General features: G+C 41.2%; 2 protein-coding genes across 3 annotated transcripts in view; one reads left to right on the top strand and one right to left on the bottom strand.

Moving 5' to 3' along the window:
• Positions 1-2,218: 2,218 nt before the first annotated feature.
• On the bottom strand, positions 2,219-7,256 carry LOC101671200 (proline-rich proteoglycan 2-like). The gene is made up of 3 exons (XM_045088138.1): positions 7,097-7,256; positions 6,458-6,942; positions 2,219-3,772 (listed from the first exon to the last, which is right to left on the bottom strand). Exons 1-3 carry the CDS (start codon positions 7,254-7,256, stop codon positions 3,650-3,652), a joined length of 768 nt encoding a protein of 255 aa, XP_044944073.1. The 3' UTR covers positions 2,219-3,649.
• The window catches only part of SATB1 (SATB homeobox 1), a 99,483-nt gene continuing 89,405 nt past the window's right edge, over positions 7,001-17,078 (top strand). Inside the window, exon 1 of one of the 2 annotated variants that reach the window (XM_045088948.1) lies at positions 7,001-7,262. The gene's annotated coding sequence lies outside the window, so the exon portion shown is untranslated. Of the gene's footprint in view, positions 7,263-12,629; positions 13,351-17,078 lie in introns of those variants that run through there. The other variant, XM_045088949.1, reaches the window with a different exon arrangement.

Below are 17,078 nucleotides of genomic sequence, written 5' to 3'. Positions count from 1 at the left end.
CCACTGTGTGTGTAGCTGTTTTAATACAAAAATAATTTCTTCCAAAATCTTTCAGTAAAAAATAAATATTCCAGAAATAGAGGCCATAATTATTCTCCAGCTTTGAGTCCCCTTGGCACACCAGCAAGTCACCCAGGAGGTTCTTGCTTCTTTCTACCCCACTTAAATTTCAGTCAATTCACTTTCACTGCTTGTTTACAACCCAGGATTTCCTCTTATTAGAATAACAATGAGAGCAACATTAACAAAAGAAAACACCGTCTTTATTGACTACTAACCCTGTGGAAGCCCAGGCATTTGCTAACTCCAGGAGTTGAGTACAGTGGTAATCCCTACAAAATGGATGAGGAAATTGAGGTAGGAAACTAAGAGACTTGCCCAAGGTCTTGCTAATGACTAGCTGAACCTGGATTAATCCAAGCAGTTTGACACCTATGGCTGCTCTGCCTACATGTATATAAATTTTGTCTATTTTTCTTTTTAAAGTTCACTAAAATATTATAATCTGCTCATGCTGCTTCTTTGTATTCAAAACTCATGGAGCACATAAAATGGGTGGGTTTTATTCCATAAATTATACCTCAAGAAAGATGAATTATAAAATTACAAACTGTAGAGCCAAACTGCTAAGAATCTAAAGACTTGATTGCCCAATGAATTGAGTGGCTTTAAAGATATGGATGTGCCCCTGTATATATAATGTGTGTACACACATATACACACACACTATACCATATCGAGTTTGGCCTTCACTAAAAATATGCATAAGCTACACAAAAGGGTGCCCGTGTAGTTTTACAAAGCCTGGGAGTACAGATTTTAGGGCCTGCTCCAAGAGTCATGTATTTAGCTGGCATTCCTTTACAAGGTAGGACATTAAGCTTAGTCCTAGATAATATTCTGATGCTGTGCTGATCTTTATGTCCTACTCTAAATGATGTATGCATTTTTAAAAACCAATAATATTTATCTAAGTGAAATAAAAAAATTACCTGTGATCAATATAAGATCATTGTGCTCTTGAAAAATTAACAGTCTAACAAAGGAAGCATATGGCATAAGGTGTCCTCAAAAAATGTGCCCTCCTTCTAAAACTTCAGTTTTTTACTCTTTCATTCATTAGCTCTTCAAATATTTATCAGGTGCCCCTAATAAACATGGAAAGTTGTATACTATAAAAAGGGCAGTACTATAGACAGCTTTGCATCATCCCTCAAATGATATTATGGAATATCAGTTACAGGCCCCCAGGCTCGATTCTTCCTGTCCACTTTGCCACCAGAGAAATATTTTTTTTTATTTTTTTTTTTTAAGATTTTTATTTTTAAGCAATCTCTACAGCCAACACGGGCTTGAACCCACAACCCCGAGATCAAGAATCACATGCTTCACCAACTGAGCCAGCCAGCTACCCTCAGAGTGATCTTTCTAAAGAGTTCTGTTGGTGTTACTCCCATCCTTATAACCTTTAATGACTCCCTACCTCATAAGGTAGGAGACATTTGACGTGGTCTTTACACTGATTGTGATCTGGAGACATCTTTTCTCCCCACATGTGTACTTTAAGATGAGGTAAGCTTTCAACATTTAATATTTCCACTTTTCACATAAAACCAAATTAGCAACTTCTCTTTAACAATTGGATGACGAGGGGCACCTGGGTGGCTCAGTTGGTTAAGCTCCAACTCTTGATTTTGGCTCAGGTCATGATCTCAGGGTCCTGGAATAAAGACCTGTTGGGTGGGAGGGATGAGGGCAGAGGCCTGGGTCCCTGCTCAGCTCCCTGCTCAGTGGGGAGACTGCCTGAGGAATCTGTCTCCTCCTCCTGTCCCCTCCCCCTCCCCCACTCTCTAAAATAAATAAATCTTAAAAAAACAAAAACAACAACAACAACAACAGAACAAAACCCAAAAGTAACCTCAACTGGAAGACCTGACACTCGGCATTATTGGGCAGAAAATATATTCTCAGGATTGCCACGGTTTTCACGCTGCTTATGGTCTCAACTTGGTCTGCTTTGCTCACTTGTTTCCATGCTTGGCCTAGAGTAGACAGAATTTGCAGTCCGACAGACAGGATACAGCTTGTCTGCAAGGTTCTTAGTTTGTAGTTGCTTGATTTCATCCTTCCCAAAGATCTCATGTTCCAGCCCCACCGAGTTCCTGGTAGTTCCCTTAACAGCAAGCTTGGACATCCTCAGTGCCTTTCCTTATATTAGTCTCTCTGATTGTAATAGCCTCTATCTTCCTTTTTTTTTTTTTTTTGCCTAGAAGAGACTCATTTATCCTCAGCACTTAGTTCAATTCTTCTATGCAACTTTCCTAAATCCCGCCAGAGTTATTTGCTTCTTCCCACATGTTCCTGTAGCACTTTGTGCTTCTATTGGCATTGCAGTGGCTTTTCCTTCTGTGAGCCCAGTTTGAAAATGTGTTTCTTGAAAAGAACTCTTGACCATCTCCATATACACAGTCCTTAATAGAGTATCTGGCATGAATAAGCGAGTATTTATTGAGTGAACAAAAAGATAGATAAGTGAATGAATGAATACTTTCATGAAAGTTTTTTATTTGTGTTGCAAAATTTTGATGTTTAAAATAAGGGAAGTAACTATTCAAGACAACATTTCAAAATCTGATAATGATCATGACATCTTTAGATAACACTATTTTTCCCCCCAGATAACACTTCTCAAAAGTTCCTGTTCATGGTACCCTTTCTCGGAAAACAAGTCTTGAAAAAATAAAATACATATAATTTAGGAAATACATAAAGAGTGGCTTAAAATTGACAGGGCAGTGCAATTTGGGGGGAAGGGGTGGGATTGTAGGGCTGCATTCAAAGAGAGAAGAGATGGTGAAAAAAGTCACAGCATGCATGTCTCCCTATAATTTGGTGGCCTCTCCAGCAGTGTTTACCTTGAAGAATGAAATATTTAGGCCACAAAGGAGAAGGATGGGATTGTTGAGCTGGAGGATATCAGTGCTCAAGGGTCACTAAGAGTATGTTAGTCCTTAAAAGCTGTGCACCATAGCTCTCTACTTTAGGGCGCAAGGTAGGCTGCACTATCTGGCCTCACTGTGATGATTCTATAGAACCATGCAACTTGTCCTGGCCAATGAGTTGTGAGCCCAAATAATGTGAGTTACTTCTGGCTACAGAATTTAAATGCCAGCCAGACACACTCTGAATGATCTTTATTTTTCCCATAGCAACATGAAACACTCAGGATGGTGACTGTTCTATCAGCCTGGGACCCTGAATGAGGAGACATGCAACAGACAAGCTGACTTGCAGGGGACTCAACACAACCAAGAAAACAACTTCTGTCACTGTAGATCACTAAACATTCGAATTGTTTGTTATTCTGACACAAAATCCCTCTCCTGACTAATAGAACATATTTGCTCTGCGTGGCAGAACTAAGACTAATGGTTGGAAGTTTTAGGGTTTATAGGATTTATGAGTTTTAGGGTTAAAAGTTTTAGGGAAGTCTGTGTCAATTTTGTTCAATTTTTAAAAATGTAATAAGGTATAAAGTATAAAGATGGAATGAACTACTTAGGATACTCCTCATTTATACAAACAATATACATTGAACTTTACCCTGTAGTAACTCTTCTGTAGATAAAATCTCTACCTTGAGGTAGGTTTAAGTGGTGAGTTCCCCTTCACTTAAGGTGTTTGCCTTGATAGCCCCTAAAGGTTTGACTTGACAAATCAACTTCAAAAATACATTCCAACCAGGAACTTCAGGATGGGTACTTCCTCTCATCTAGAAAAGAAAAAAAAAAATCTATTTTCTCAAATGTTCTTTGGATTTAATCTATTTACAGACCTATTAAGTTGTTTTTTCGCATTTTGATGTCATCTGGCCACCAAATAAACTCATTGAAGGCCAATGCTGTTTTAGCTCTCCTTTCCATCTTTCTGACACTATTTAGTAGGCAATATTTGTCTTCTATTCCCCACAGGAAAATAATCAGCTTTGACCCTATTTATTATTTTTGACCATTTGATATGTTTCATATTTACTTGTCTTTCAACCATTTAAATCAGATTTGGACTTGTTAAAAAAAAATCTAGGAGCAGAAATATATTACCCTAATAACTTTAAGGCAAAATACCTTTTTCTTCCGGAAAAAAAAAAAAAAGGCTTATCCTAGTACTATTGAATTTGTGGCCAATTACAATATTTCATTAACATCTTAATTCAGTAAGTATTTAATGTATTCCTACTATGTGCCAGGGGGCAAGGTTTACAAAAGAGTTTATCAAGTTATGTTACTTAATGCACTGTACGCATCATTACATAATTCTGTACTATAATAGAGCCTGTGAGCTCTCTGTTCAAGACTATTTAGGGGATAAAAAGCAAATTCAAAAGGTTGGGGAAAATGTTCTTTTGGTTTAATGCAGGGGAGAATATCACACTTTAGATTTGGGGGATTTAGTTGATATTTCTGGGAAATAAGTAAGAGTGTATAAGGGAAATAAGAGTGTGTAAGGAAGAAAAAAATTGATCTTTTTTTTTTTTGTATTTCAATTTCTGTTAAGCTTCACTTCAGCCTTTCAGAACTAGAGAATCAGCTGCCTGCTATAAGAAATTGCTAATAAGCACTAATTAAAAAGACACAGAATTTTTTCTTTCCATTCCAAACCTGATGTCATTCCCAGATGGAGATATTGGTACTAGTTAGGCAATTGAGCATTTTGGTAAAGTAAGGCAGAAGATTTGGGGTCTCTTGGATCTATGGACACAGAAAGTGGTCCAGGAGGGAAAACTTGTGTTTTGTTTTGCCCATGGCATTGATACCTTTTTGCTTTGCTTCGTAGAACGAGGAGCTGAAGTGGGCACTTGTGTCTTAGAAACGAGGGACGAGTTCACTAAAATAACACTAATTCATAAACTTTTTATATCTTTGGAATTGTTGCCTTTGCAGAAAACGATAATCAACTGAAAAAGATGGACATTCCAGTGGATCCAATACCACTGATAGGAAAGAACTGGTATATCAGAAAGCAGCATGAATACTTGTGCTATCCTCCTTTATTTAGAAAAACCACACAAAAATACAGCACAGTTGATGTGCTGTTACCAGGACTTGAAAGTAGAATCAACCACTGTGTAAAAGATAAAATAAGACTGCACGGAATATGAGGATTTTCCCAGCGTGCTTTATTCATAGACATCTGACAGAAGAGGACCTAACAGAGCTTTTAGGAAAAACTGAATTCTCAGCCCACAGTCACTTTCCAGGAACTTCACTGCAAACAGTGCTCTGCGCTGGCGGGATGGAGATCTTAGCAATCTCCCTCCTGCTTCCATAGTTTCCTTCTCTCTAAATACAATTAGGTATGGGGACTTAATGAGAGAGCAAGCCTTGTGTGAAAGGAACTCAAGAAAGTGCAGCTTCTAAAAATACACCGAGGCGGCTCTACAGTCCTTATTGTTACAAACTGACGTTTTGCAGTTCAAGCTATGAACCTAACAACTACACACACACACACACACACACACGAAGAAAAAAAAGTAGACTGTTTTTCCTTTTTGCAATCCCCTTAACTTTGAGTAAACAGTAGTAATTTTCTGTTGTCATACTCAATGCAAATTTCCCCAAGACGACACAACACAAAACAAAAGACGTGTCAGCTTCCCACGAGCGGGGTGGGGGTGGAGGATGGCACGAAGAGAGGGGCAAAGTTGATGGAGTTCTCACTTCTCCTTAGCCTGGGGTCCTGAACCTCCAAGTCACTCTGCTGTTGCAGGGGGTTTCGGACTTTCAGTCACCTTCTGGGCGGGTTCCCTTGCCCCTCTCCTCCGCCAGCTCCCTGTCATTAAATTCGCATCACTTGCACCCTTTGCTTCCAGAAGAAACTGGACCTCTCAGTTCAGAGTCTTTTCCCAGTGGACAGCTGCCGACGGGAGGATACATATTTTAAACAAACAGGCAGAGGCGAGGGGTGGGGATCTGCAAGAGGGCCCCCCTTCTTCTCCTTCCACCACGTGTTCCTCAGTTGGGGTGCAGCACTCTTGGATGGGTGCTGAGAAGGGCGAGGGTGGGGTGGAAGAAGATGGACAGAGCAGGCTGTAAGGGAAGGAGGCCCCCTAGGAGAGATCGTCTCGACCGAACATTGACGAGAGAAAAAAAAAAAAAAAACTGGCCCACATGCCCCTAGTGGGGAGCGATACACCCCACGCGGGCTGTGTTTGGGGGGGGTGCGTAGGGCCCTCTCACCTGACTTCCTCCTCTGCTGGCACACACACTACAATCACCCCCCCCCAAAAAAAAAGCCCAGCCAAACAACGAACAACAAGAGGAAGCCGCAGGCGGCAAGAGGAGGGGTGCGCGTGGTGGGGGCCCGGGAGAGGTGAGGGGGCAGGGTTGGTGGGCGTCGAGAACCGCGCCGAGAACCGCGCCGCGCACCCCTAAGCGTACTCCCAGGCGCCCACACTTACCCCTAGCATCTGAGGGTCCGGTCTTCGGCGCCAATCCCAGCGCGCGCCTCTCGCCCGCCCTCGTCCCTCCGGCCCGCCGCCCCCCACACCCCGGCCGGCGCGCTGGGAGGGAGCCTGGGAGCGGCGCGCGGCGGCGGCGGCAGCGGCTCGGGCTCGGCTCGGCTCGGGCTCCAGCGCGCTCAGTGTAGCCGGCGGCCGCCGAGGCTCCACCGCCAGGGGGAGAAGCCGGGGCGGGCGCTGGGGAGGCGGGCCGGGCCCTCGCCGCCCCGCCGGCCAGCCCGCGTCGCACAAGCTCGGGAGCGGCGGCGACGCGGGGTCTGCTGAGCCCCCGGGCGCAGCGTGCCCAGCCGAAGGAGCCGCGGCTGGATGCGCGCCCCGGGGAGCTGCGGGCTCCCGCGGGGGGCGCCCCGGCTGCTCCGGTGCGCCTCCAGACTGCGGGCGCGGCGACCGCCGAGCGGAGAGCAGCTCCCGCCGGCCCCTTCCCCCTCCCGCCCCCGCCGCCGCCCCCTCCCCTCCCCCCCCCCGTTAACATCCTCTCCCTCCCCCCCCTTCCTTCCCTCGGCCCCGCGCGCTCGCTAGCTCGCTCCTCGCCTCGCTCTCCCCTTTAAACGCCCACTTCGGATGGGGAAAGAAGACAACTTGAAGTCAAGTTGCAATTAACTTCCGCGGCAGCCGCAGCTCCGGCGGCGGCGGCACAAGAGGCAGAAGCCGCCGCCTCGGAAGTCCGACGCGCCCGCCCGGGGAGCTGTTCCTGGTCGCGGGCCCGCACTCGACAGCCACCGCCGCCCCCAACGCCCATGCCTGAGTGAGTTCTGCTCCTTTGCCTCTCTTTTCCCCCCTATTCTTGCTCTTTCATCTCTCTCTTTTTTTTCGGAATCGATCCAAACTTCTCTGTAGCACCCACCCACGGCGCCCCTTGTTGGGGCAGCGCGGCTCCCCTCTCGTGGACGTCCGGAGGCAAGGGTCTTCCGAGCCCCTTCTCTTCGTGCGCAGCCGAACCCGGGAGGGGTGGGCCGGTCGAGCGTGGGAGAGCACCCGGGATGGGGGACTTGGAGATGCCATTCATTCTCTCTCCCAGAGTGTGGGCACCCTCCACACCTGCCCGGCAGACCCTGGCGGAACAAACTCCTTCAGGTCCTCAGTATCACCCTTCTTGGAAGAGGAAAGGGGAGCGGAAAAGACCAAAGGAAGCAAACGGGAGAAGGGAAAGAAAGCCTCTCTGTGCACCCCGGAGCTGGGTTGGCAGAAGGGTGCCCGGCGGAGTAGGAGGGGGAGTGGAAACGTTCCCCGCCGGATCGCTAGTAAGCTCAGCATCCTTCCCCGGTCCATCTCCTCCTTCCTCCGCCCCCCGCCCGCGCAGCTGGTTGGGAGCGGCGGCGGAGAGGGGCCTAGAAGTTAGTGGCAACTTCTCCATCCCGGGAACACTCGGGCGCCCGGGCGCTTAAGTTGGAGCCGGGATTTTGAAAGCCGCGGCACTCCGCATTTCGAGCCCTCGCTGGCGGTAGTGAGGTCGGTCCTGAAGGGGCTTCTGGAGTGACTGTGGGTTTGGAGCGGGCCTGGAGGCAGGAAGAGGTGCTGCCCTTTTAGCAGGACCAAGACATCACAGGTACGGCCTCGGGTCTGCACCGTGTCTCCCTCCTGCGGTCCTGATCCGAGCGTGGCGGCCTTCTCCGAGCGCTTCACTGCGGAGGCTCTCGGGGCGGCGGAGCGTGGGTTTTGGCAACCACCGTAAGAGGCACAAAGCAGGCAGGTGGCAGGTACGGGGAGTGACACGCGTGTGCCGGGGAACTGCACAGAGCAGGACTCTGGGGATGACCCCAGAAGAAGGAGAAGGGGCTTAGGGCTCTTGCTAGAGGTCTTGGCCGGGACCTCCACTGGGGCGTTGCAAATCTCACTTAATAGTGTCAACCCCAGGATCGCCTCTCAAAGTGGCCTGGTTGGCAACTTTGACCTCTGCGCCCTTCCTCAGCGAACTTTCCCTCGCGGCATTCCAGATTTCCAGGCAAATATAAGACTTGGACTCTACACGGTTGTATTAAGAGACAGGGAAATCAGAAAGACGTCCTATTCTCAGGAGAAAAACCATTCTACCCGGATGGCTGGGGTTCCCTGCTTGCATCCTTGGCGGCCAGGGACCTGACTTTTTCAAGAAGACAGAGGAAGGGTAAGAAATGAGTGAATGTGGACTGGTAGGTGTCAGGTTTTGTCCCAAGCAGTCCCTAAAATCTACAGTGTTTGTGCTACTGAGGAAGTAACTCCTGCGGTTGAAACTTTATTGAAATTTACACCCTACCTAAAGTGGATTTTTCTGAGGTGTCAGGACTGTAAGATTTATTCTATGGTAAAACGTAGCTGCAGAAGCAAACAACAACTACAAAAACCGTACTTTAATACTGGAAAACGCCAAGGTTGAGGTGTTTCCTCTAAAAACCTTTAATCTGCTGTGGGGTAAATCAATGCTATGATTTAGCAGCAGTCCTTTATTTCTATTGCATATTATTTTAGTAGAACAGTAGTACATTCATATACTGGCTGCTCCAGTCTGCTGGCAAACATTAGCATTCAAGCTTACATTTTTGACAAATGTGCAGACAGGAATAGCATGAATAGGCATCTTAAATATTAACAACCTAAGCATCTGTTGTGAAACAAATTTAATATATTTACTCTGTTTTTCTCACATTGTTAGAAAAGGTTATAGTAAGTGCATAATTTCAACTTTAGTTAGCAGAAGTAACTGGCTGTATCTTTCACTACCTCTCCAAGTGTTTAACACAGTCACCAGACATAAATACTTTAATTAACTTGGTTAGGCACATTATTAAATACACTTTAGACCTTGTGTATACTATGTAAAATGTAACAATAGCAAAATATGTATCCTATTTGTGCACATTTTAAGTGACTCTGAATTTTATAAATATACCAGGCATGTTTATTCTTCATCTCCATTTGACACTTATTATTTTATAGCTTTTCTAATGGAAACAATATATTAAATGTAGAGTTGTTCAGTCATATGTAATACATAATATGTAAACAGTAGCTATAAAATACAAAGCATTGTTAAATTTGAGTATGGCTACGTGTAACAAGATTATACAGGAGAAACAAAAATCACTGCTCAATTTTGTATTCCTTTCTGAAAAAGGAATACAAATGATGGATGAAGAAAGAACAGATAGGGATTTCCCTCCTAAAGTACTAGTGCCTTAAAATGTGTGTGGGTTGGGGGTGGGGAGAGCAAGGGGGAGAAGGGGAAAAAAAGAGATAGAGAAAGAAGACCTAAAGAACTTCTAAAAGTCTGAATAGTTATTTCCAGAATCAATGCATTCCTCGTTTTCCCACAAGCTGAAATATGTAATAAATAATAGTTCTTTGTATGTAAAAGTATTCACAAGGAATGCCTTTTGTTTAGTTGTTGTAATAAATTAATATATTCTTCGGTTGATAATCTACAAAAGTAGTTCTTTTGTCTCCCAGCATCCTAAACAAGAACGACAAAATGAGTATTGGTTTATTTCTGCAGACAAGCCTGTTGCCAGATATATGAACGTGTGACTGAATAAGCTATGGTATGCTGAGTGATGGTTAAGAAAGACTACATTGAATTAGCAAAGACTCAAATATCTGAAGGAGATTTTCAATTATTTTTTCATGTGACAGGTTATGGATTGTAAATTAGGCCTAAAAGGTCAGGTGACAGGCACCTGTTCCTCATTATTGTAAAAATCTTTTGGTTACGAACACTATTAAGCTAAACACAACATAGATATACAGCAGGGACTCTATAAAGCACTCTAGTGGTTTTTCAGCTGCTCTGTAAATTTCCAAGAGGGCCATACACTGATATGCCCTTTACACAAACAAATCATTTCTTCCAAGACGTGTTGTCTTGGATGACTCTTATATTAGTACTTGGGATTCATGAAGTATATGAAATAAATGCATATGACTGAATCAATCTTCAGACCATGTCTAGACATGTTGTTATTGAATGCAAAAATATTATTTTTAAGCCTCTCTTTTTCCTTTACAGTCCACTGTTTAATTATCAGAATTTGTCTGTATTTTAAATAGAAACCTCCCCAAATTGCCTTCTGTCCTTTTTAAGATGAGCTCCCATTTTAAATAATGCCATGAAAGATTTTGCTAAATACTTGTGTAGAAGGAAAAAATTAGTTGCACTATATACCGTCATAGCTTTGTGGTATATAGAAAATGGGAAGAGACCCACATTTTACATGAATGCTGTTAGGAAGGGTGTCATCATTTGATCTTCAAAGTTGACACTTCTCTCAGGAGAGTTCAGTGATATTTCTATTAGAATTAGAGAGTGTGATTTGGTTTTTGTTAATGGTTTACTTTTAGATATTTCAGACAGCAGAAAAAGCTTACATACTAAACGGACCTAAGTAGCACAATGTTGTGAAATATTAAAGGTGCCAGTTGCTTTTAACTGGCAAAGGAGGAAGATTTTTGAGTAAATCTAGTAACTCAGATGATTAAATTCTATATTTAAATATGTACTTTGTTTTAGTTTTGTCCAGTTTCTGCTTATTGTATTTAGTATTCATTTTTAGCATTTGTGATCAGATTACAGAAGAGTCCTTATTCTTGCTTTTCAAATCGATTTGCTTTTCAAACTCCAAAACTCTGGGATGATTTTAACAAATTGGTTTACCTTTTGACAGAACAGAGTTAAGTTAATTAAAAGATCAGGCACGAAAAATCATCCACGGTAGGGTGTATTTTCTGGTAAAATGAAAGTTATGTTTCACCATGATGAGCATCAGGCTTCAGTAATCTGTTCCTCGTGTGGAATGAACACTTCCTACTTCGAGCTAGCAGGCACCTACTGTTTATTTACGCTGCATTAAACTGACAGCTCAGCAATCAGAGGAAAAATATTACTTACCTTCCTGAAGTAAATACCAGTTTATAGGTTAGTGCACGTATTTATATTCCTGTCACCACTAAATAACGCCTCTGTCTCCATTTTAATATCTACCTGTACTATAATCCAGGGCTTCAGACTCTTCCTGGTTGGGGGTAGGGGTCGAGAGGAGTTTCTCTTATCATTTACCAGTGACAAAACTTTAAAGAGGAGTAATATCATCTTCTTTCTGTCGTTTGAGAACCAGCTGAAAGCAATGCTATGCACTTTTACTTTACATACCTCAGCTGTAACATCAAAACTCCCAAAGAGCCTGCATGCCACTTAAAATAGTCATCTTAGAGCAACCTCAGGACAAATATGTTCAAACACATTGAAGTTTGTGTTTGCTAAATTAACTTTCTGCAAAGTTCCAAGTAGATTACTTAAATTATCTTAATTCTTAGGGAGTAACTTTGATAAAGGGTGGTACCTTCCAAGGCTTAGATGGAATGTTTCAGTTGTTAATGGAGATCTGCTAATGTGAGTACAAAGTGGGGTTCATCGATCGATCGATCGATCCATTGATACTGTTAGTTTTCCCCTGAAAATATTCTCGCCCCCCTATGTTTGTCTTCTTGTTAATATGCCAGCCTTAAGAGAGATTTCAACTTTCTTATAAGAATAATTCTAAATGCATTTGTTGTTTTCTTTTTAAAAGTCCCTTCTTTTTTCAAGACCCCTGGAAACATCAAAATACTGTGGAAGTTGAATTCTTAAATTTAGGATTAACTTAAGAAAATGCTTATTTTCACTTACGTTCTGTAAGTAGCTCTTACACCATCATCTACACACAGTTGTCAATCAGTAATCACATATTCCATTGACATCAGAGCAGAATGTGGTCTTAATACAGCATGGAAATCAAATCTGTTACACAAGGTTCTTCCTCTTCACTATACCAAAGAAAAAGTGTCTACGATGGTAATTTATATATCGTTCCTAAGTGCTGTTCTCAATGGTAAGTCTATTTAAACTTGATGTCTTCATAGAGTGTGATCAACACATTAACACACATTATTTAGTACTTTTGAACTTATGCCAACGGTACCTTTTGCTGTTTATTTTTTTAAAGTCTTTTTTAAGATCAGATATTTCATTTCAGAGTAAATAGATACAGATTGTGTGTATATATATTCAGGGTGAGATTTAGTAGCAGAGCATTTCTCCAGCATATTGGCCTATTTTTATTCTTTCAAGTTATTCTGTATCACTTCCACAGTTGTTGCTGTCTGAAGGTTCATAATAGAAATTCTAATCACCTCTTTCAATGGACTTTCAAGGATATAATTCAGTTTATGCAATGATCTAGTTTAGTTACGAGAGGTGAAAATTAGTTAACTGGTACCCCAGCATTTATGTCCCTAGATTCTGCTGAAATTTATTCAGTCCAGTTATTTGACATTTGGTAGTGAAGTATCTTGTAATCAAAAATTAAGAGTTGGTTCAGTTTCCAGTGGAGAAAAGATCTTGCTAGATAAAACATTTAACTCTGCGATATTTTATTACACTCATCACTCATTTTAGAGCCCGCTTATTGTTGCACAAATTTTTGAGTACCTCGGGGTGCAGGTCCCCCAAATGAAGCCGAAATGCTTACAGAAGAAGCAGATGTCAGGCTGCACCTGGTAGTGCTTTTACTAGAATGTCTGTGGACCTGCACTGGCCGCCCCCTCCTCCATACCCCTTCCCCGCAGGTGTGCAGGAAGTGGAGGGCGTTGTACCCGGTGAAGTGGGTGGACTCTACCCAGAGCTATGACCTGATTTGTGACGCACCCTCAGAACTGCAGTAATGGTCCAGCTGCTTCACAGGCAACTGGTAACACCTCATTTGGGGATGCTTCTGCCTTGCTAGCAGTGCCAGAGAGGACTTCGTCATTGTCACCTCACCAAAGACTACTTTTTGAGAGCTCTCCTGTAGGGCCGGATTTGGAGAGCAGCCTCTGATATTTAGAGGGTAAGTGCCAAAAAAAGTTCCTATCAGTTTCATATGGAGAATCAGGGCTATGACCAGAGGGAGGAGAGACCGGCGTTTAGTGTTTGGAGAGATCTCTGTGTTGGGATGTTGCTTTTTCTCAGCTAGAGATGATTTGGGACCAGATACCAACAAAAATTCTTCAGTAGGCATTCTTCTTTGGGTGGTGAAATATGGTAGGCAGCTCCCAGGGGAAATTATTAGACTCTCTTTCCTTGAGATATTTAAAGAAAAGGTGGCAATCTGTGTGAGAGGGAATTCTTCAGATGCTGTTTTCCAGGAAGTCAGGCATTTGGTAGAGTTGATTGCTAGAGGTTCCTTTCTAGTCTTCCTCAATGGCTTCAGATATGCCGTTAAGAGCCTGTAAATGACAATTTGGCCTTTTAATGTTTATAATGTTAAGGACTTTAAGGTAAAAGAGGTTTTATGTTATAAATATTTTATTGTGATAATTACTATAAAGAAAATAGAACCTAGTATATGCAGATATCTTTTGAAATGGAGAATATTTTGAATAGAGCGTATCCATAATTAGCTGTTTGATGTTGAATGCAATTGAGTTTTCCTGTTCCAGTGAACCAGAGGATGGAAATCTTTGGGGATTAACAACAGGGCTTTGTGATTCTTGATATAGCAAACCTTTCCCCATTCACTGATAAAATGTTTTTATCAGTGAAGGAAGAACTAAATTAAACTGCTTACATTTTAAATTTTAAAAGGTTACATAGAATTGATAAAATAGTCCAGGTGTTTTTCCATTGTATTTTCACCAGTTGAAATGATACCTGGAGGTCCTGTTTAATGTTAGACAGATTTCTCCAGAATGTGGAGGACAGAACAATATTTTAATAACTATTTAAAAAAAAATTCTCAAAGATGAGCTCTCTTTTGGATGTCTTAAGAGGACTCAAAACAATTTAGAACCTTATCTTAAAAGTTAAAAAAAGTGACAGCCTTATTTTGTATGGAGTCATTGTATTTTAATAATACTGTATGCTTATTAGTGTTATTAGAGCAGTAGACAGTTAATTACAGCCTTTTCTGAGACATGTTAACTGTATATTAACAGTCATGTTAAAAAAAGAATGATGTATACTCTTACATGCAAGCTGCTACTTGCTAGACTCTTTAAAAAATATTCTTTTAGAATGTATAGAGTCAGGTTTTTGGTCCAGAATCATCAGAATGTTTTCTACTACCACTTAATTTTAAAACTTTTCATGGGCTATACAATTTTTTCTTCTTTTTTCTATTTTTCTTTCTTTGTAATTGTTATTGACTTGGTCACTTTTGCCAGTGGCATTAAAAATTGTTGCCCCTCAGCAATTTTAGCTTTCCCACATTGTATTTTGAGACGCCTACATTTTCTTATGTTCTGATGACTTTGGCCAACATGAGCCATTAAAAGCTTATTGAGTTGATTTAGCACCTCTTCCTATTTCTTTTTGCGGAATGATTTCAGTCACTGTTTTTTTTTTTTTTTTAGCCAAGTTGGGTTTTCTTATAATTCTCTATAACCTGATATTTAAGATACACTTGAGCACTTGATCACAGAGGTAGTTCTATTTCCTTTTCCAAACTTCAGCCCTTGGTTTTGCTTTGGTTTCTGTCATGGCAGAACAAAGGTGACTGGAACTAGAGTTTAAAGCTGGGCTTAGCCTTATTTAGACAATGCTACTAAATTGGTTAACTATTTGAATTCCCCCCGGTTAATTTGGATATGTAGACCTTGTAACCTTGTACTATATAGCACTTTAAAGTCCACTAATATTTCCACTTTATAAATTTTTAGGTGCTGCTGTTATTTATTTCTAAAGGTATTAAAAGACTACAAAAAAGAAACTCAGTGTAAGATACATGTCTGTTGTGTTCTATAAAGTAGGAGAAACTCCACAGTTAGCATCCTTTGCCTTGTATAGTGAGCACTCATTAAAGATTTGCTAAACTAATAATAAAATAGTGAATTTAGCTTGTACTGAGAATGATTCAATGGAAGAGAGACTTTTTTTCTCTAATTTTCTCTTTTTGCTGGGGTTATATGAACACATAATCTACACATGTCCCAGTTTTCTGGATAATTGAATGTTTTTCTTCTCTAACTATGTGCCCTGTCATTTTTTGACAATAGCACACCAGGGTTTGTTTTATCCTCATTGTCTCTGACCTTCAGGATTAGGTGAAGAATCTCAGTTTATGTTCATGGTCCTTTGGTGTTTGGTGCAGTAACAGACTGTATGTACTGCAGTCAACAGAGAGAGCTCCCCTAAGGTCCTTGCAGTTAGGTTACCCATGTAATAATGGTCTTCCTGATATCATAGGACCAAAAGTGCTACGGACTTCTACCTGTTCTTTACTGAAGAAATATCTGTCATGATTATTGCTTAAAAAGAAATTTTTCATTTAGCTATATACATTTTAAAAAACTATTTTAGATTTAGGGTTTTTGTATTAACAAAGATTTCACTCCATTCCTTAAAATTGATGCTGGAGTTGCAATAGAAATGCATCTAAAACATTCTGAAAAGTTCAGTGGAAGTTATTTTAAAAACAGTCTTGCTTTTTAAATTTATTTTCTTTTTGAGACCTGTATGGAGCTATTTGCAAGACAGACCTATTTAGTTCCTCAAAAGGAAGTATTCCTCAAGCAGTACACTGCTGTGTGACCTATTACATTATCATGCACATTCTGTCTCTTTAAAAACAGTCTCCTCTATTTGCCCTATTAATTGTTGATATGTTGCCATCCACGAGACAAAAATTAGAGCTGTAATTAAATAATCATGTGATGCTCCTTAGTGCCAGTGAGAGCAAACTCATTTTTCCAGGCCCTGATGGTCACTGATTATTGTATTACTACTGGCTTGCTTTATTTTTTTTAATGATTCTCTATCTAGTGGTTAGATTACCTAACCACTATCCCTGTTTTCAAAATTAAAGAAAGTAAGGAACATTCAGCCAGTTAATTGGCTAGAGGTCCTCAGGGATGTAAGGTAGACATACCTTTTTTTGCTTTTGGTCACCTGGTAGGTTCTTTGGGGAGGCTACATCAGTGGTGTGGTTGCCTGCCATTTAATTTACACTGGTGTTTTGGCTGGGATGGAGGCATATGGGGAATGCCAGGAGAATTACAAAAGGAGCCGGGTATTAAAATTCAGAAATGATTAAAATTGAAATAAAAGGATGTTGCTTCTTTGCCAGTACTCTGGCAGTCATAATGACACATAGAGATTAGTTTCCACCTTCATCTTTTCCTTCTTTCTCATTTCCTCTTGTTTATTGTTGACACATTTTCCTTATGTCTGTCTCCCGTCTCTGTATCTTTTTGCAACATTATGCATTCCTATTTCTCCCTCTTTCCTTAAGCCTGGAGAAGCCTACTTAACCTTATTATAACAATAACAGAATAGGCTATTAATATTTAATATGCACATGATTAAAATTTCTCTCCCTTAAACATAGGTCAGCTGTATTATTATTAACCGGCATGTAATTTTTCATTTAAAATATTCTTATTCTGCCCTTGCTGTTTCTAAAATGTAGTCTACTTTAGTAGTGATTTAATACTTAATGTTTAGAAAACTGTGGTCGGCTAGTGAGAAAAGAACTTACCAGTCATGGATAATCAATTATGCATGAATTCAAATGTAACAGATGGAATCTGGTGAGTTAAAGTTTCTCTTTGCCTTGGTGGTTTTTTTTTTTTCTTATTT

This window comes from Mustela putorius, unplaced genomic scaffold (genome assembly GCF_011764305.1).
Source record: "Mustela putorius furo isolate JIRA1106 unplaced genomic scaffold, ASM1176430v1.1 tig00003834_pilon_pilon_pilon, whole genome shotgun sequence".
Taxonomy (NCBI): domain Eukaryota; kingdom Metazoa; phylum Chordata; class Mammalia; order Carnivora; family Mustelidae; genus Mustela; species Mustela putorius.
The sequence above is the reverse complement of the archived record's forward strand: the minus strand, read 5'-3'. Positions and strand labels throughout refer to the sequence as shown.